Genomic DNA, 21,848 nt, shown 5'->3' with positions numbered 1-21,848 from the left:
ATCCGGCTAGACAAAGTTTGTCTGGGATAATCTAGTTGGAAATTATTCTGATTTGAGCAGTGGGTTGGACTAGCTGACCTCCTGAGGTCCCTTCTTCTGAGCCCTAACTTTCTATTATTCTATACTGTACATATATTCCTGTTTCTATTTGTAATTACGTGGATGTCTGCATGCACACAAAGACGAGGGCAGAAAATGGCCCGTCTTGTCCAGCCCCTCATGCAGCTTCTGTTGCCTGCTACCTTCCCTATGCTCCTCCACCCTTTGTGTACCTGGAACTGGGAAGGGAAGTGTTTGAAATCACAATTTGCCTTTGTGAGGCATTGTTGTCCTATGCACAGAGGTTGTAGCTACACCCCAATTTAACCTCTTGTCTCTTGCCCCATTCTAACAAACCAATATTATGACAAAGCAGTTGTTTGCTGAACTTTCCCTGTTTGCTCAAAGGCAGCAGAATTAAGTCAAACAAAGATTTCCTCTGAGAGGGCTGTATAATGCTCCATGATGAATATATTCATAAGTGAGTGCCCTAGAAATGAGCTACAAATTTTGTTCTGAGAAAGAACCAGGCTTTGTGAACATTTCCCAGTTTGAGTTCACATCTATGAATTTTAATGTTGTTTCTTAGCAAAGGACTGATGAGGGTGCGTGCATGTGAGCAGCTCTCACCAGTGCCTGTATTTACACTTGACAGCAAAAGGATTCGCTATTGATGATACACTATTTATTTCACTGTTAACACCCTGCCAGGTTATGAAGATGGAGATAAATCGCCTTGTTCAAAGTTGTGATAGTGTTTGAGTGATGTTGTAGCCATGATGGCCCAGAAATATTGGAGAGGCAAGGATTTTTGTGGGTGATATCTTTTACTGGACCAACTGCATGGTTGGAAGAGACTTAGAGAAGAATTGGGGAGAATGCACTTCATTCGAGAGGTTGTCTTGCTTTCTCTCACCATGCAAGTGGTCCAATTGGAGCTATCACCCAGAAAAATTCTTGCTTCTTTTCAAAGGTTGTTTTTATTTCCCTTTTTCCCTTCTTTAAGTTCACAGTGGTTTGACTTATGGCTCACAGACAATCCCCATCTACATGGTTTTTCTGGGAAAGAGAAAAAAAGGTTGCTCCAAGGGTGTTACCTCTATGGCCAGCTGGAATTGCTCATGTTCTCGCTGGAGTTGCTCAGCTTCTGAGAGGGAGCTTGCATTGACGAGGCTGGCATTGAGCATCGACTCCCCGTTCCGAATCCAGCCTAGCACCTGCAAAGAGAAGGGATGTTGACAGGGTACTTCAATACAACTGGTTCTTGCAATTACACCATCTGCTAATGCTTTTGTCCTCAAAAAAAATTGTGCAGATGGGCAGAAAGTAATTCCTTGGTTGAGGATTTCTTTACATACACGTTGATCATCAAAGGGACAAAAGATTTCACTGCAGGAGCCATTGCTCAAAAGATTATGTTGCAACAGGACTCGGAGGGCAAAGAACTGCCCAAGTCTTCCAAGTTCTACTCCCAAATGTGAATGCTCCTCTATGGAAATACCATGGGACAGGGATGAAAAGGAGAACAACAGGGTGGACAGTTCAAACTAAACACAAGGATCTTCCACTTCCTGTTGAAAGCATTGGCCATATTTATGTCTGAAGGTTGCGTGTTCACTTTTAAAAGCTGCTTTGTTTTAACTCACATCTATTTAGCCAATGAAGAGTTCTTAGTTAAAGCAGCATATAGACATTTCACCCAGGCCTAAGCGAGATCAGTCAGGCTCATTAACTTTAGGGGTCCACAGTGGATAGCAATGCACATTTGTATCGCATCTTAGTGTATTTTTTCAACCACCAGACCTGTGGCCACACTGTTACATGGGAAGCCTGTTTTGCTGGATCCAATGCACTCGTGGTTTCAGTGACCTTTGGGATGAAGTTACATTTTAGACTGAGATCACACTAAAGGCATTTAAAACATGAGCATCTGCACGCTTATGCTCACCAGCAGCACTCATTAACTCCGAGCATCTCAAAGTTGTACCACTTCAGGCACAGGCTAACTGTGGGCTGGGCTACCTAGCTTGTGTTTGGATAACTTCAGGCTGCTCCACTGAGATAAAATGAGCAATATGCAGTTCTCCAGCATCCCAGCATGCACTGTTCCCAGAAACCATCTGGACACACCCTATTAGTTTACTGCGGCCTAATAGGGCCGCACATGTAGACGGAGAGATTTTACTGCAGAGCTAATTACTGCAGAGCTCTGCTTATGTAGACGCACCCAGTAAGTATTAGCTTAGTCTGCAAATGGTACCACTGGTTTAAACAAAGGCTTGATCCAAAGCCAGATGAAGGTTAAAACCGACTTTCCATTAGACCTGTTTTCTATTTATGTGGGCTTTGGTGCAGGCTGCGGCATTCAGTTTGCAAATGCACTGGAAATCTTCACTGTACAATCCTTTGTGCGAGCGTAGCTCATGATCTATAGAGCTCTGAAATTCAATAACATTGCTTCAACATTCTAGATAGCAATTTACCTTTTCCCCGCAAGTTACTCATTAATGGGCCTTAAAGAAACAATTTTTTCCCTTTACATCGTATATCACTTTTCTCACTGCCCTGTGCCTCCCTCTGGGATAAGGAAATTATCTGTACATAGAAGGAAAAAAAAAAGGAACCAGTCTACACATGTAGCTGACCCTAATTTGTAGAAAATAGCATTCGGCACAGATCAGCACTGCAGTAGTCTTCATTTTTCAGCTCTCTCCATTTCATCAGCAGGCATTACTCTTGCTGTACAAAACGCAACACAGATGCAGAGAAAACAAAATGGGATTATCATATAGTGATCTTTTGTCCAGGAGTTTGTATAATATGCCGGATGAGTAACCTACAAACTACGGACTACGTTGTACCACGGTACAAAACTACTCTGTTCCTTGAAGGCATTTAACCAAAGGATCCCTCTGCCTTGGCACAATTTGAATTGGCAATTTCATAACCCATACAGTTTTACATCTTTGCTGTGATGGGACTTGGGCCTTTGAGAATTTAGAAGGCACCGAGCATTTCTTTTAGAAAAAGAACAGCTGAGCATAATCACTAGTTTTAAGGAAGCAATCAGAATATCACAGGACATTTTTAGGGAGCAGTTGTCATGTATCAGACATTAAGGCTGATGGTTTTCAGCCTTTTTTCTTCACTTTTGGGAGCCCATTGACTGTATTCAGAGCTCCATCGTACAACGCTTTTACTTAACTTTTTGGGGTACATTTCATTCTCATGAATTGGAGGTACTTTTAGCATTGAATAAAGCCAGATGTGGTACACCCAACTGAAGATGCAATTCTGAAATTAGTATTCTCCAATGATTTGCACCAGTGCAGCTCAATCACTTGTGAAAGCCAAGTACAAAAGGGTTGTGAGCGTGAGTGAAGTAGATCTGTTGGACAATTAAAGCAAAATTCACCTTCATCATTGCAAACATGTTGACACATTAAACACGTTGCAAACACATTAAATGTAGTCTGTATTCAGCTCAGCAGTCACCTGCTGCTTCCTGAATCTTTGTGGCACAGGAGGCAACAGAATAAAGGTTAGATGTATACTGCTCATCCCAATCATCCTCAGATCTCTGAATCCTGGAGCTCTTTTCACGTTACCAGGAGCCACCACCTCATGAAGCTGGAAAAAAGCTCTTTCCAGGTGCAGAGATACAAAGCTAGGCTCTGATTCTGCAAGCATTTACCAGTCACTCTCTCCAACTTAAGCACATGAGTAAATGTTTGCAGGAGCAAAGCTGAGTGCATTAAAGCAATGCCTCGCGGGTCCTCACATAGGCCAACTGCTTTTTAATATACTTTCCTCTTTGTCCATTTGTTTAAATACAGCAACAAGCATCACTGTCTTGGTCTTGGGTGTCCACATTTAGCACAACTGATCAATACCAACTAAATTAACTGTCTAAATGCCAACTACTTTGAGATCAATATAGTTTACATCTTTGTCAGCTTCTATCAAAAACAACCGTCTTCTGCATTACTGAATGAAGCAGGCAAATGGAGTACATAAATCAGTAATAAGGATTACAAAAAATTATTCTAATAGCATATGTTGGGTTATAAATCAGAGCTCACTTTGTGGATCAAGAAGCAGAAAGCCCAAAGTGTCCACTAGAAAGAATAGCACGCGGAGTCTTGGAAGTCTACCAGCAATGTAAAACCATCTATCCTCCATCCCAACCCCTTCGTTTCTTAGTTCATATTTATTTATCCTCATCTGCCTAGTCAGGAAGCTTCATCAACAGTTTCTGTGCTTATAAATAATATAAGGAATAGCTTAATCGGCACTGCTTTTAGTGGTGAGACTGGATAACGTCCAGTATACTTTATCAGGTGTAGGAGTTATTAGAGCAAATAAGGCAAATCACTCCTGAGAATTCAGGGTGCAAAGTGATTAGAGACATCAGGAAGAAACTGGTTTCTCCCAGTGCACCATGTTGCATGACCCACTACCTGCACTAGTTGGGGGAAAGGGCAGGGTTTAATCCAGAGGCTTAACAAAGTGGCTGGGCACCAGGGGCAGCTGCCACACACAGGACTGCATCTACACTAGATGTTTACTAAGCAGTTGCCTAATTAACTGTGCAGTAAATGTCTCAGTGTCTACACATACTCCCCTATTAGGGCGCATGAAACTAATAAAATCCGCAGGATAGGACTTGTAAATACAAGTCCTATCCTGCTCTGGAGTTTTTTTGCATGTAGCAGCACACGTGTAGATGCTGACCCGGCTGGCTGGGGCACAAGGGTGCTTCAGTGCCTGTGCTGCCTGCTGGCTAGCCCTGTGCTGAAGCACCCTCGTGCCCCACCCAGCCCCTCTGCAGCAGTGTCGGAGCAACCCCAGGCTGGCAGGCGGACCCCCAGGGCCCCTGCCAGCTGGGGCTGCTGTGACACGGCTCAGGGAGCCGTACTCCCACGTGAACACGTAAATCAAGTGCCTGGGGAAGCAATACACTGCAAAGCAATAAGCTCCACAGTGTATTGCTGCCCTCTAATGGCACATGTAGACATGCCCAGGAGGACTTTCGATTGCCACCATGCAGCCAGTGTGATTGTGCAGCTGTAGCAGTAGCTGGGGTTTTTTTCCTTCCCCCACCCAAGCCAGCAGCCCAGGGCCCTGTCCTAGTTACTCCACTGGTTTAACCTTTCTCTGAAGCTCCAGGTAGAAGTAGCTGCAGGCAGGATCGCAGAACGGACGGTTTGCAAACTCCTTTCTTCTGCAATAAGCCTCTGCAATAAGGAGGTATGTTATTGGAGTTAATCTCCTTCACTTGCCGGAGAGCCTCATTCTTCCTCCTTGCTAAAGCTTGGACAGGTTCTCTTTTGTGAAGTTGCTTGTAAGCAAAGTACGCACAGAGGATCAAAGGATAGCAACCGGGCTAATCAGTATAAAAGGAAGGATATTTAAGCTACAATTAGACAGTGTTACAATAATCTGCTAAAGGGTAATTGAAATTGTGTAGAAGTGGACAGTGACTTTGCTACTAGTCTGCTACCAAAGCCCTATTTATCACAGTCCTTTTGCATTGCTTTTGGGCGTCTCTGCGAATTTCTGTATAGCGTGCTACGGCAAGGGGAGTTGTAGAAGTGTAGGTAAGGTGTCTCAGAGAGCCAGGACTATCAGCCCTGTTCTGGACTCATGCCAAAGGCTGCCCCAGGTTGACTCAGCAGTAGACGGGCACCTGGTCATTCAGGCCGCAGAACCAAAAGGTGGCTGGACTTGGTGCTGGCCACATTACTTCCTCATGCGCTGCTGTCTAAGAGACTGGTGTAGTTTAACCACACTAGCCCAGTGGACTGTTAAGCTTGGAAAGACCTTTCAGGATTGAAGCATGGTGAGATCTCTTGTGTGCATGTCCCAACTACAGCTCCAGAAAGGGAGGGTGAGACCCAGTCTAATACCCTAGATTAGGGGTGAGCAACCTTTTGCTAACCCGGGCCACACCTTGCAACCCGGCTGGCGCTGTGGGCCACCACTCTCCTCCAGCCAGTCCAGCAATGGTGAGCAGAGGCTGCAGTGAGGAAGAGCAGCCTGGAGCAGCTGGCTGGAGAGGCTGGAGACAATCGGTGCACCAGATCAGATGGCCGGAGACTTGTGCACCCTTAGTAAAATGCAGATTGGATCGGACCTTTGCGAAGCAAATTCATTTCCTTCGAGGGCTGGATTTGACTATGGGTTGCCAACCTCTTTCCTACATCCTTATCTGCTTTACCTCATTTAAGCCAACTTCCATCTCCTCTGGCTTCCCTGTTATCTCTCAGCTTCTCTTTCATATTGTGGCCCCCTGACCAAAGCCCGACCCCCTGTCTACCCCCACTCTTTGTTTTACAATCGACGTGCCTGCAGGTGTCTTAGGGCTCATTTGCTCAGGCACCACATGTTACGGCCTCCCCAGGGTGCTTCTGCTCTAAGACAGCATGTGGCCAGGCCATGCACTTTAGGACCTAACTGTGCTTTAGGATTCACTTTAGGATCCTTGCCCTCTCTCCCCCAAGCCAAAGTGAGCCCCCAGGCAGTCAGCCAAAGCTTCCCCTACCACATCGGCCCGAATGAACTCTAGTGACACAATCAAACTTCCAAGGGCTCCACGCTGCAAACAGAAAGGCGTGAGTCTCATTTTGGACGGTCTCAGCAATTTACAGATCTTTTCTTCCCCCGTTAGGTTTTTATTTTACATCTATTGAGCAGAGATTTTATTTGCATACCCAAAGCTTGCTTGAGTGCACCATATCGATAGTGCAAGAATACGTGCCGAGCCTTTTCACTTTGCCTCAGAGTCAGAACTAGGACCAGAAAATGACTGCAGGTGAGAATTTACATATTTTCATCTGGTTTGCAAGCCCTGCTCACACACTGACTCACTCTTCAAGGGTGCTTAATACCCTTTTCATTAAAAAAAAAAAAATTGTATAGAAGCTTCTGAAACAGCCCCCAGACACTTCTCTGATCATTTCCCTATATTAATAGGCTCACTATTATCTGGGAATGTGCAGACAGACTAACACGAAAAGATGCCCTTTAAGCAGACATTTCTTACAAATGACAGATTTTATCCATTTTGTTGAAGCAGAGATTAAATACTTCTGGAGTTAAATAAACCCCCAAGACTCTCTGAAGAGGCCTAATCATTTCATTTATAACTAAAAAGCAATAATACAATGGACCCCTCTTAGTGCTAAGCGATCTTGCCCTGCAGAACAATTTCCATGTAAACAGTTTGCATCAGAACCATAATTACAACGCACTGAAACAATTATCAACTTTCCCTCTAATTTCCTACAAACAGGGTTTTGCTTTCTCTGAGCTCCTCTGTAATTAAACACCAGGGCCAAATTCTGCTCAGCCTTACACCCTGCAGCTCCACTAACATCAAAAAGGCAAAGCACCAGGCTTTACATAGAAAATGAAAATTGAGGACTAGCTGGCATATCCTAGGGTAAAAAAACAAAAGGGTTTCTCTGCTGTAGTGATGATGAGTTTGCTTTATTCCGAGCTGTTTTCTTGCTGTTTCCAAGGCAGAGTCAAGGCCATGTTAACGCTACAACTCTAAATACCTTGGCAGAGGTTTTCAAAGAAAACGACGTGAAAATAATCTATATCACCGGGTCCCGGTCAGGTGATCCAAGGAGCTTTTCTTACCATAACAAGGAAGGATCTGCCCGTCTTCAAGCAAGGCCAGTTCAAGACTTACTAGCTTCGGGTTTCCAAAGGGTTCTTTTTTCATATCAATTTGGCAAAAAAAAAATCAAGCACATCCTGTTGTCTCCTGAAGAGCTGGCTCACATGCTTTCAGTACATTGAGCTGTGATCAAATCTGAAGTAGTCACCAGGGCTGGAGAGGCACCAAGCCCAGAAGAGGAATGAATTAGGTAGCAAACAAGCTGAGAAGATGGGTACAGCAGGGTACTGCCAGGAGATGTGGTACTAAGAATGGTATTACATAGGGAACAAAAATATACTGCACCAAGATGAAGCCAGGGCCAAATACCTACAAGTCCTGCATTTCAGAGTCTGTTTCAATCTGGCTTCCGTAATACTTTTCTGCTCTCATTTTTGCATAAGCCTTTCAAGCTCATACTGCAGAGAATAAGCAGCGTCCAAGTGGGAGGGGTTGCGTCCTTGAGAGGGTCTCTTGCTTAATCTGAAAGAGCTTGAGAACCAGTGATCTATACTATTTCTACTCTGATCAGGGTCACAGAACATCGCGCTTTGAGTTGTTCCACTTCAGCGGTCCCGAACTTCGATTCATTGTGTTGACGTCCAAGCCCTTGAAGCATATGATTTACAGTAGAATTCTTTCCTAAATGAGACTTGAATAGATATAGACAGGAAAAAGGCTTTGGATTTCCATGAGCCATTATATTAAAATGCAAACACATGTACACATTCCAGAACTCAGCTGATTTTCCAGCGTCAGCGGTATTTCACCAGAGTTACAGTAAGTTGTCTGTGGCAACCATATCTCAAGCAACCCTTCAGACCAAATGCAATTTGGTAATGCAAGTGCGAACATCCATCGTCTTAGATGCTCTAAAATTAAAGTGAAGGAAACCTGGACCAGATTGCAGATGAACAAGAGGCCAAAAAATCAATATATTTTTTCAATTGTACTAAGTGGTTGTGAATATGACTCATCCCACAGGAAACCAAGTACAGCCACCTCATGATAGGTCACAGATCTATTTTAATTTGGCTCTTTTCGAGGGGGAAGCTGTAGCTACAGTAATTTATAGGTTAATAAGCAATAGACTTTTCAGTATTTGGCTGAACAAATAAAATGAGTCTCAGCTCTTGGCTTGCTGAAAGGTCACAGAGTAATAAAAAAATGTGATGATCCCAAATACTGTTAAGGAAACATTCATTCAAAAGAGCTGATTGGGCTTGACTCGCTGTCAACTTTAGACAGTTTGGTCCTGAATCCGTAAATTTTGTTAGATTCAAGCATCTGGTTTGCAGACCAAGTGCAACCCTGTCAACAGCATGAAGAGTGCAAAGCCACCGCTGTATCATTCTGAAAGCAATGGCAATGAAAATGAGTCTGATCCAAAATGAAGGGCTCGGACCCCATAATAGCCATCTTTATAGGGTTCCTGCCAGAGATGGTACTCCTCTGTATCTCCTAGCCTAAGCTGGTGTGGCTGTGAACTATGACAGAGCTGCGCGGAAATGCTCCAGAGCTAGGTATGCTATAGGAGAGAGTGGCATGCTTCTGACAGATAGAGAAAGTGGGAGACCCCATGGAAAGACAGACACTTTATGCCCACAGAGGATGATGCTGACAATGGTGGTGATAATAACAATGCTTTTTATTCTGAAGAGTTTCAAGACACTTTGCCAATTCTATAGAGAAAACACTTCACCGGAAACTGAAATGCAAGATACCCATTTAAAAAAAAAAAAAGGGAAAAACCCCCCAAAACCACCCCCCAAAAGATAAGACTATGAGATGTCTATGCCGGTATCTTTTACAGTTGCAAAATAAACAGGAGTGTGCTTCTTTTTAAACATGCTCTGATATTGCCACTGCCAACTTTTGACTCTAGATCTCCCTAGAGTCATGTGCCATTAAAAATGTGCTTTGAGCAAAAAAACCCAGCGCTGACGATTTCTATCCTCTTTGTCATCAGGCATTCACCACTTAGTACACTAGACTTGCCTTCTAGGAATCACAAACCAAATTCTGCTTACTAAAGCAGCTGTTCGAACAAGCTTTCTGTGCTGCTTAGAAAAGCCAACTTTGGAATGGAGGAAATTTCAACCTGGGACACTTCAGGTGTATAGAAAGGACCCATTAAAACCTAAGCAAACAGAATCAGATCCTATTTCCCCTATTAGGTGAACTTAGGCACCTAAGTGCGAGTCCCTAATATTTTGTGCAAAAAATGGGTGGTGCCTCCTCACTGCTTTTTTTGCGACTCATTCTTAAAGGTGAGATGAGAGTGCATCACAAAGGAAGATGCATTAATGGATTTGCAGGACTGGAACATGGTGGGACAGAACTACACTTAGATGCCTAAGTCCAGTTAGATGCCTAATAGGCGGACTAGAATTTGCTCCAGTCACCTCGCTGAAATGCAGCCATCTCTGGAGTGGAAAGTGGCACTTCTCAGCAGTATGCTGCAAAGCATGCAACAGCATAAGGCAGAAAGTGAAGCTGTCTGACGTATCCAAGGAAAACAGCAGGGGAAATGGAGACAAGCAGAACCCAGCCAACTAAGCTGGAATGGCATCAGAAAAAAGCAGAGAAGTACTTGTAAGGTTGTTAGATAACTCAGTTAAAGTCAAAGGTGGTCATGGGTTTTCATCTCAACCACAAAATTGTAAATACAATTGAGGTCCTAACAGATTGGTAAAAGTGCAAAAACCAAATAAAGAGGCTTAACCTAGAGTAGTGTCAGCTTTCGGCCAGCGTCCTCAGTTATCCCTTAATCAGAACAATGCTTTTGGCAGATGCTCCGCAATGCATTCAAGTCGGATACATCATATCGTATCCCCAGCGCACGTGTTGCTCGGCTGCACACTCCCATTTAAGAACTATGGGTTTGGTTTTACATGGAACGTGAGCATAATTCCTATGAATAGTCATGGCCCTTACACATGTATGGAGGAGAGAACAGACCCTACTATTATTTGTACAAGCTTGCTTGGAGACCTGGGAACTGACCAATAATGCGAAGGAAAGGGATTAATGCTGCGTACCTTGAAAGGTAGACAAGTTGGCAGAAACCGGCTTATGGGCCTGCCTGCCTTGTCACTGCTTTCAAGACCCGTTTGAGCCATCACAGTTTAATGGCTGTGATAGAGTCTAACCTGCTTGACCTCCGCCTGTAGGTGTCGAAGCTGCAGGCACTGTTCCAGCCGCTTGTGAGTCTGATCGGCGTTAAGCTCTAGCTCATGCTGTTTCTCGTGGAGGAACTCCAGCAGCTCTTGCACTTGCGTTGCAAGATCAATGTCCTTTTCGCAAATCAGCTCGATGCCTAAGACAAAGCAACACAGAGAGCGAAAGACAATTTCATTTATTTGCAATGCCTTCTGCAAGCATGTTTGCAGCCTGGAAGAATTTTGCCACGTTGTGGTGAACCTCACCTAGCAATTTATTCTTGCTAAACTCTCAAATAGCACATGGTTTGTTGTAGCGCATAAGCTTGCCTATTAGCGCCGTTGAATTTCCTACAAAGGGATGTTTCTGTGCTGACAGCTATTTATCTTGGTCACCTGCCCTGGGCTGTTAGGACATGGTTTGACTCCAACATTTGTGGAGCTAGGCATTTAAAAAAAAAAAGCCTGATGAAATCTAAACAATCTAAGACTGCACTTTACTTCATTTCATTAACGTACCTCATAATTTATGTTGCATAATCAAAGGAAGAGAGAAAGAAAGGAAGAAAAAAAATGTGTTAACTCCTGCCCCTACTTGGAGTTGGTCGGTGGGTGGCAGTGTGCCCATAACATAGGGTTACGTCTAGTGCCTTGCACTCTGGCAACCCCCAGCTGGCAGGATGGCCTGTAGGACATCACTTATTTAACTTAAGCCATCCCTTAAGTTGCTCAAAATTGCACCATGGGACAAAAGAGCCTCCAACTAGCCCTGAACTCCAGGAATGGACATACGCCTTAAGCGTCCTGAGTTTTTGGTCCTACATCAGGCATACACAACTAGACCTAAGGATCTGTCCTAGCATATTATAGTCTTGTGAACACAATGCAGAGCACCATGTTGTACTCTTTGTTATAGGAGTCTAACAGAGGTAATGGCATGTTACCAGTATAATGGAGAGCGTTTGGCTTAGCCTCTCTATGCAACATCATTGTAGTCCATGTAATAAGACACCAGTATGGGCCTGATTCTTTTCCTACCAAAGTCATTTGGAATTTTGCCCATTGCAACTGGAATTGGAAAACACTATACTCTGCTTCAAAGTGCTGTTATTATATACAATAAAAAAGATATTGTAAGATAAAGAGAAGATAAAGTGATAAGATTTAAAAAAACCCCAAGTAAGTGCTAATTGGAAGCTTCTGTCCAGGAAACAAGGACATTACATTTAGATGCATTTAACATGAAACTAAATTCTCCTTCTGTGTCCCAGTCCCCTGCGCTCCTCCAGCATAAAAGGCACACGGGAGGGAGAGTGATTAGCTAGGTCTCTTGTCCAGCCAACACGAAAAAAAGCTTCTTCATTACCCACTAAGGTGGAAGGCCCCTGGCTCCATATATGGATCTGCACATCTAATTTACGCTTCTGTTCTCGTGAGCACCGCTCCTTTCCATTGCCAGGCATCCTGCATCGTTGTTTCAATTAGTTTGCATATGGTCCCATGTCCTTAGGACATGGCTGGAGTTTTGCATGCTTGACTTCCCCGTACCTATTTAATATCAAGCTCACAGTTTTCCATCATGCACACACGGCTGGTGTGCACTTGATTGTGCTAACTCATCAGCAGCAACCAGTAAACTGCCTAGGATGGTATCCAAGGGCAGACTGCTCCCCTAGTGATGAATGATTTGCCCTTTTTTGCTTGTCATATGTCACGCAGATTTATACTTCGATGCCGGTGCAGGCAAAGAGAGCTCATTCTCCTCAAAGGTTGATTTGTAAAACATAAAGCATTTTGATGTTGCATTTCTGAAATAATTTCACACCACAGAACATTTTTACATGGGGTTTTGATCACAGGAAAGCACAACTGACTGTTCAATAAAGTGAAGGCAGTTGCCATCTTTCTCAGCTCAAGGGACTACTGAATAGATTGGTTCAGCAAACCCTGAAGGGACTACGGACAGAATGGCAATTAGTGTTTTTAAGCCAATTTTTAAAAAAATGAGTAGCCATGAGCACAACAACATGAATACAATGCAGCTCTCCATGATACTAGCATAGATCCAGAGGGAAAAAATACAGTAAAGTAACTGGATTTACTTTGATGGAATGAAGAGCATAAAGCTTTGCCCCCCGTACTCCTTTTCCTGGAACCTTTGCTCCACTGAAGAGTTTTAAAGTTAAATATACTCACGTAAAGCCAGATCCAAAACCTTAGGAAATCAATGAAAAGACTACCATGGACTTCAATAGGTCTTGAATCAGCTGTACATTATTTTTCACATGATGTTTATAAGTTTAAAAAAAAAAAAAGGTTTGCATGAATGCCAGAAATCAAATATCTGACTTGAGTTCAACTTTTAAACAAACAGTTTTGCTAGCTCAATTTGTGATACCGGTAGCAGAATAATTAGGTCTTTGGTAATAAATAATTGTCTTGCACATAACAACAACATGTTGCTAAAAACTGTATATTAAACATCACAGATGGAATGCATTTATTGTTATTTATTCACCCTTATCTGCACAACCTAAGTTGTAAGCGACTTCCATTAAACCCTGAAACCAAGTTACAAACAAACATGTTTGCTGAATTATAACTGGAAAAAAAATCCATTTACAGAACTGAACTGATCAGAAGGAGAAATGCCCGAGATTCAAATTCCAGGCATTTTAAGATTAGATTTGGCCATTAAAAATCCTCAGTTCCAAGCAGGTTGGACACAAATTGCATTGGATAAGAGTTACTCCTGAATACTTGAAGACATGTAGCTTGTGCTGGTTTAGGCCCCAATTCAGGAAAAGGACTTTAGCACATATTTAGCTACAATCACATACCTAAATCATGTTGAAACACATGGGACGTGCTTAAAGCACCTGTCTAATCATTTTCTTCACTAATGGACTTAAGCACTGCAACTGCATCTTCACTGCCTTATAATCTGGGCAATCCCACTGGGAGATCTCTTAGATGGTGCAGACTGTCATCGCTCTGTTATAAATAATTGGGTTACAACAACTGACACCAGCTGAAGATTGGCCCCACTGCCCTTAGTGGATTGGTTTGGATATAAGTTAGCATGGTTTATGGGCTGAATTCATCCTTGTTTTAATTACATTGATTTCACTTGGAGTCAACTCAAGGCTGGCATATGTAGCTTAAAAAACAAAGGACCGCTCAAGTCAAATTGTTGCCTCATCACTCACAGTGACGAGTGTCTTGCACTGTGAATATTCCCATTGACTTCAACTGGGCTTTTTGCAATATAAGAAACTATTCAGCATAAGTGAAGATATCACAGTTTGACCCTTACAGATCTGTGGTCAAAATGGACATGGATTTGTTCCTGAACTGAACAATTAGAAGATGGGCCATGACAGTGTAAATTCTCCTCAATGTTGCCTTCACCCCTAACACAGACACATCATTTCTCTGGCAAAAAGAAGGCAGTTCAGTCTCCAGAGTGGCCCATTCATGTCTTGACTCATCAGCATCAGTGGTGTTAATTAGTGCCAGTTGTGCTAGTGGTTATGCAGTTTTAACAATCGTCTCCTGGGATCTAGACTAGGACCATCAAATGAATTACAACACACCCGTAATCAGCTGTCAGATGGTAACACCTGTTGATCAGCAGAAGTGAAACAACTGTGTGCACTAAGGAAATACATGAATGCATGATTACTGGAGGCAGTGGAGTTATATGAGGGATGGATGCGAGACCCAGGCCAAGATCTTCAAAAATTAATGGTGATTTTGGGGGCTGACTTTTATAACAACTTAAACATTTTTCCTTTTATCAATTTGAGGCCCTACTTTCTGCAAAAAGGTCTCTTGAAGGTTGCTGAAGTTGGGTGCTCCCTCAAAAAAATATCACCATTTATGTTTGAAAATCTTGACCCTCACGTTTTACATCCATTTCTCTTGGAGGCCTTATTTGACCTCAGTAGAAAGTTACATGAATGAAGACAGAATCATTCAGTTAATAATAGCTACTTCCTCACTAATCTTGGCCTTTAGCAAGTCTCCTCAATGTATAAAATTGCTTCCTGAAGGACATGCATTTTCAGCGAAACCCCAAGACTTGCAAGTTGGCTGAATTAAGGATCTCAGAGATCACAGTGTGGCTTTTAGAGAGTGTGTAGGAAATAATGAAATACAAAGCTTGTTGAGAACAAATATTTTTTACAGTAAAATCAGGTTAATCCAGATCTCATTTATCCGTGTGTGTCAGATTAAAGCATCTGAAGGATATTAGCTCTATTGAGAGTGCATTTGTCTGGCAGACTTATTAGAATAAACCTTTCCAAGTCCACCCCATGAAAGAAATCGCAATCAAAACGGACTGAATCCCATGGCTGTTGAGTTTTAAAGGGAGACGAGAAGGGGGGAGGGCGGTATGATTAGGAGTGGGAAAGGCTATTGAATGCTCCTGCAGAACCATGAATTTATAGCACCACCATCTGCATTTTCAACTCATTTTTGAGTGCAGCACTGGCGAGAATGCAGAGGATAAAACAATGACAACAGCTGATTTTCAGACCCCTTTAGGGATTTGCAACTCTGTCCAGAAAAACAACCATCTCCTGACTTGCTCATGAACATGTCTATGTAGAGTACAGTGACAGAGCAACATTAAACACAATTTCCATGGAGTATAGCTGTCTTTTATCAACATAAAGAACAGCGGTCTTTAAAGAGCAACAGGTCTCCCTTATTATGCCATCCTCCCAATATTCAGTTTTCCATGCAAAATGGGCATGGAAATAACCTTTGATGAAACCACAGCTACACTCACTTGGATTTTTGCAGGGTTTTTACTTTTTTTTTTTGCCTTTGGAGGCAAATGATTTTCCTCAGATACACATGGACATTACCCTGGGAGGCCAAGATTATCTTTTAAAAATATTTAAGATCTCACCCTGTTTAATGTCTGATCTTTTGTTTGGACTCCAAAGACGTTGTTTCTAATTTCCTGCAGCGTTAGAGGTTTGAACAAACACAGCGCGAGAGCTTTTCTAAAATCAATCAACCAGGCTCCTGCCTGAGCTCTGCTCTGGATCACATCCTGTACCTCCCACGGCTCTACCCACACAGATACTTTCAGGATGAAAAAAAGTAGCCTCTTAACTGATTGACTGAGGCAATCTTACCAAAGAACAAAAAACAAGGGACTATCAGGCAAAGCACAGAACCAGGTGTACGGTGTGCAAGCTCGCACGCTTGGTTCAGGCCAATGCACTATTGTGCAAGGTTGCCTCTTAGCTTCTCCGAAGCCTCTGTTCAACAGAGCTTGCCAAATCATGCTGAATATTTCCAACATTTTTCAAACGGGGGTGCCCAGAGTTGAAATCATCACAGGACAACAGGAGGAGACCAGCTAAATTACTTTTATTTGTATCCCGAGCTCTGGCCTCTTATCTTAATTAAAAGTGGGAGGATTGCTCTGTGCTTCTTTCAAGGTGTAGCAAAACCCCCAGTTTTTCTTTTTTTTTTTTTTTTTATTGCATTCGCTCCCCTTCCCCAACCATTTCTGACTTTTTCTCTCCCTCTCTATTCCCTATAGATAAGTATAAGTAAGCCAAGATGTAGGATAAGCTTTAAACATTTTTATTTTGGTAGCAAGTTTTTGGTTTTGGATATCCACTGTTTTATACTGTATTATTATTAGGGTTGTACTGATTCTTACCGTTGTATACTGTATTATTATCTTTTTTGTATTGATTTTTATTGTTTCATATGGATAGTGTATGGTTTAAGCCTGTTTTTGCAAGTGAACCAATGTCAAGTTTCCATTTTATATGTCAAGCCTCCATCTTCTGTCTCCTGTCCGGGCATCCCATGTTGCAACTGTATGATTCACGTACCCCTCCCATGTAAATTGGTTCCCGGATGAATGAGAATGATTGGGAATGATTGAAATACAATGGTAGCAGGCCTCTACTGAATGGCCTGTAACGACTGGGCCATCATCTCGCATTGATTCACCCAGGAACCATGGACCTCACCCAGGAACAGAGACAAGACCAGCATTTGAAAGACAAAGGACCCTGCAAAAGCAGCAACTCTCGCCATTACAGACACCCGAAACTGCACATCCCTGCATGAAGCACACATGCTCAGTACGCCAGGGCTGACCCTTGCCTGGGCATGCCTCCTGTCACTAGGGTCACACAAGGTCTGCCCCTATAAAAAGGGGCAGTGAAGACAGACCCAGTGGGATGCTCTCTCCATCTGGACCAGCACCACGCCACACCACCTATCCACCCAGAGGCCCTGCAGGCGACCCCCCTCTGGACAACACCTACTGGACCTTACCCCTTTCCAGCCTGGATAGGTAGATATTACCTGCATACCTCCTCCTACAATTTGGACTCTCTCTCTCTCTTTCTGTCTCTCTCTCCTCCTGGACTCCAGTGGACTTCAGCCCCTACACCAAGCCTCTTTAACCCCTGTTGCCATTGTGTGTGCATGCGTGTGTGTGTGTGTGGGTGCAAGGGAACCAATTTGACATTGTGTCACCATCTCCCCTGTTCAATAAAGCCACTGTCATTTGCAACCCCGAGTTGGGTCATGTTTTACTGAATCCCAGTCCCTTCCCTACCTTAAATTCCAGCCTCATTCTCTCTCTCTATTTCAGCTCCAGTCCCCACCCTTTCTGCTAGTTTCCTGATCTCCCAATTCCATCTCCCCTTTTCTGCCACCTCTCAGCCTCCCCTGCTCCTGCTTTCTTTTCCCTGTGACTTTCTACTGCCTTTCTCTGCTTTCCTGCTGCCCTACCTCCTGCTGCTTTTCCTGTGATTTTCTGCTGTCCCTCTCTCTGTTTTCAGGCTTCCCCTGCACCTTCTGTAATCCTCCCCCCCACCCCCCCCTGCAGCGACCCAGCTCCTCTTAGCTGTCCTGCAGTTTTCTCCAGCAGCAGGAGCATTTCCCCAGCTTCCTGCACCTACTGCCTTTCCCCTGTGACTTTCTGCTGCCTTTCTCTGCTTTCCTGCTGCCTTGCCACCTTTTCCTCTGAATTTCTGCTGTTTTCAGGCTTCCCTGGCACCTTCTGTAGTCATCCCCGCCCCTCCCCTCACCTCGCAGCTTCCCAGCTCCTCTGGCTGTCCTGAAGTTTTCTCCAGCAGCTGGAGCCTTTCTCCAGCTCCCAGCACCTGCCGCTCCCTGCAACTTCTCTAGCTGCCCCGGAGCCATCCTCTGGCTCCCCGCATCCACAGCCCCTCTTTAACACCCACACTGTCCCTTAGTCCCATTTTTCCCTCTCCCTACCTACATTTTCAGCTCCCCCCCGTAGCTCTGGCTCTAGTCCCGCATTGCTTCCCTGTTCTGCAGGCTTTGGGCACTGTCTTTTAATCAATTAAGATCAATTAACCTAAAGTTACCCCTGAGCCTCAGTTCTTCAGCCCAGGCCCCAGTAGTCTACCAGTTCTAATCCCAGTCCTGGTAACTTTAACTTCCTACACGTCTACTTTCTTACCTTAACCTTTCCCCCAGGTATCCCAAGTACACCAAGCACATACATACATACACATCACAATAACCAACTTAGGAACTTACCTGTGTGAATGTGTAGGTGGGTGGTAAGTGTGTAAATTAGTGAATACACATATATATACATATATAGATATCATTGTGTGTGTGTGTGTAGTATATAAATTAGTAATCCATGCACGCGTATTGGATGTGCAGGTGTTGGTAACTGGTAATTGATTCTGTCTAAATTTGGTGTGTGTAGTGTGTATGGGCTTAAACTGGTGACAGGTGTGCATGAACCTAAGCTAGTTATTTTGAACACATGTGTATCTGAGTTGCTAGTGTGAGTGGTGTGTGTGTGTGTGTGTGTGTGTGTGTGTGTGTGTGTGTGTGTGTGTAGATATATGTGGCATTGTGTGCATGATATATGAATTAGTGATCTGTGTCTAACTTCTGGGGTATATAGTGTATGTACTTGAATTGGAAATAGGTATGCATGTGCCTAGGCTGGTTTGAATGTGCATGTGCCTGTGCTGGTAGTTTGTGTGTGTATGCACCTAACTGATTTGTGTGTTTGTATATGTGCAATTGTACACCACGCCCTCTTGTCTAACAGCACAATATTGAGATCCTGAGCGTTGGCCTGACCCCTCAGGGCAACAAATGCACATGAGAAGGTTAAAGCACGTGACAAATAACAACAGACTGGACGCAGAGATTAATCGGAGTGATCTTATCCCCCAGGTGAGAATGCAAAAATCTGGATTCACAGCGCATGCTGGAAATCAGATCCCTCTGCTGAGAGGAAAGATAAAAGGTACTGGGCAGGTTCTCTGTGTACATGATTCAAGACAGCCATTTACACCTATGTGCCAGGAAAGCCTTGATATGCAAGCAGCTCTCTTCCCTTCAAGTGCACGTTGGAAGGTCAAATTATAAAATGATTTACCTTCCTTCTTTTTTACACACAAAATAAAGCAATTAGTACTAGCTGGAAAGCAAGGACAGAGGAGCAGAAGGAAAGGTTCATGAAAAATTGCAGGTTTTGAATATGATTTCATTCCCACGGGGCTTTTGGTTATTCTCCAATATGGGCCAGAAATGACACGTCGGACCTGTGAAACCTTCCCAACAACCATCAACGCTGATCCATTGCCATGAAATATTGCAGTTTCAATTAACTCCAATTTTTTGACCAAAAACATTTACCCACACTTTCCCAACCAACCCCAATGCCAAGGTGTTTCTGGACAGAAGGATCTACGCGGTTACTGGACAGCAGCTAATGAAAAGACGATGCAAAGATCCTTAAGCAAACTGCCCTGCTTACCTGAAGCCTGGACTTCCATGATGTACTGATGTAAATCTTGCCCTTGCTGGATGACCTCGAAGGTCATGTTGTTCATGGCCAGCTTCCGCTCCGTGTGGCGCTGCAAGCGCTGCTCAGCCAGAGTGAGATCCTCAGTATTGAAATCATTCATTTGCCTCAGCAAATCTTCATTCCAGGCATCTAACTCTGCCGTTACCTTCAAAGGAAAAAGGCAGACACGGTCTGTACTGAGGCCAACAAGAAGTCTACTTCAAAACAGAATCTGGATCCTGATAATACTTTAAACTCTGGACCTGATAAAAAGCACCCTGAAATCAATTAAAAGGCGATTACAAACTTCACTGGGTTTAAGATGAGAGCCATATTATGCATCATTTTTTCCTTTTTTTTTTTTTTTTTTAACTGAACACAAAGGGTAATTTGTCAAAAATAACATAAAAGCTGAAAGGGCGGGGGGGAATTGTGGGGGCGCGAAATGCATCTTCCAGAGATAAATTTAAGAAAAGCCCCATTCTGGCATCCCTGCAAACAGACATCAAATTTCTGAGTTGAGTTCAATTTTTAAATAACCAGTTATGCTAGCACAATTACAATACAATTTGTGATACTGGTAGGAACATAATTAGGCCTGTACCAAATCACTGAAGCAACTTAAACATATTAAAAACATTCTGGGATAAATTGTGTGTTAAATATCACAGATGGAACACATTTATTCTTATTTATTCAGTCCTATCTACACATTTTAAACTATAAGCAGCTTCCCTTAAATCCTGAAACCAAGTTAACAATAAATATATTTGCTGAATTATAATAGACAAAAATATAGCCTACCTAGTACTGAACTGTTGTTTGGAGAGAGAGGTATCAAGGGACTCGCATTTCAAGACATTTGAAGCTTGGATTGACCAATTTAAGTATTTGAATTGGATACATTTCATGGTTTTACATCAAAAATCACACCCACATTTAGCATCTGATAATGTAGGTTGTTGCTTACAAAAGCTGATGCTCCTCTGAACCAGTTCATATCTCTGGTGCTACCCCGTCCTACCTTCTACACCCATTTAAAATCAATGAGGAGCCTGTTAACTTCAATGGGCTTTGGAGCAGGCCCTTATGCAGCACTCTTTTCTGTGGACCTCGAAGTGCTTACACAAGTGGGATTTTCTTAAGCCATTTCTACAGACACATCACAGTGAGTCAGTGCCAAAATGAAGAAGAGAACCTCTGCTCTCAGTTTTAACCTTTGCCTGACATTGTCTCCAGCTGTCTAGTGGGAATTTGCTGAGGTTGTCAAGCTCAGCTTTTCCTGTTCCACCTTTCCTTGTTCCCCATTACGGTACTCAGGCTGATGAGTCTAGCACGAGTCTATTATTATTTCTATTGAGTTATTGCCCCAAAGTACACAATCAATGTCAGCATCCTATTGCATTAACCTCTGGACAGTCACAAAGGAAGGCATGGTCCCTGCCCGAGTAGTGACCAATCTACTTTGAAGCTGGATGCAGTAAGCAGGAACACCAAAGCACTGGGCAGAGTGGGGACTGGGGGGCCTGGGGAACAGTAATCAAATCATGTAGTTGGGCAAGCAGGCCTGTGCAAAATAAGATGGGTTCAAACCATTCTAAAATAATAACGGATGTATAATGTCAGTTTGTCCGGCCTTGGAGGCCAATGAGAGATGCCTACATTGAAGGGGGGGATGGTTTTGTTCAATATCTTCATTAATGATCTGGAAGATGTGATGGATTGCACCCTCAGCAAGTTTGCAGATGACACCAATAAACTTTGGCATAATACACACTGGAGTTTATTGCTCTGTGCTAATAGCACATGTAGATGTGCCTGCTGTCTGTGATACCAATCCCTCCAAATCCCAAGAGCCTTCATATTTCAAACAGAATGATTTGGGAATGGTCCCAGGGTTTGCATGGTGCAGCCTGCTTCCCTGAGCAGTTATACTTGTATTAATGGGGAAGGACTTTTGCCTCAAGAAGCACTTACAATTGGGCAGGATGCGAGCTATATTGGGTACCAAGGATTACGATGATGCCTTGATAGCATTTCCTGTTTTATACTGGTCTGTCACACTGGAGTGTGCCTCTCCCCAGTGCAGGCAAGTTTCTGTTCACTAACACAGGGCTAAGGTACCTCCATTTTAGGCTTTGGCTTGCTT

General features: G+C 43.3%; 1 protein-coding gene across 1 annotated transcript in view; it reads right to left on the bottom strand.

Annotated features, from left to right (window-relative positions):
* LOC102383723 (kalirin) overlaps positions 1–21,848 on the bottom strand; it is a gene marked incomplete at its 5' end in the record, with an annotated part of 326,357 nt that overhangs the window by 39,968 nt on the left and 264,541 nt on the right. Inside the window, 3 exons of the mRNA XM_025212146.1 lie at positions 1,137–1,256; positions 10,858–11,024; positions 19,670–19,865. Coding sequence (XP_025067931.1) covers positions 1,137–1,256; positions 10,858–11,024; positions 19,670–19,865 — 483 coding nt within the window. The remainder of the gene's footprint in view (positions 1–1,136; positions 1,257–10,857; positions 11,025–19,669; positions 19,866–21,848) is intronic.

This window comes from Alligator sinensis, unplaced genomic scaffold, assembly GCF_000455745.1.
Source record: "Alligator sinensis unplaced genomic scaffold, ASM45574v1 scaffold1226_1, whole genome shotgun sequence".
Taxonomy (NCBI): domain Eukaryota; kingdom Metazoa; phylum Chordata; order Crocodylia; family Alligatoridae; genus Alligator; species Alligator sinensis.
Note: the sequence above shows the minus strand (reverse complement) of the source record. Positions and strands in the feature narration are given on the sequence as shown.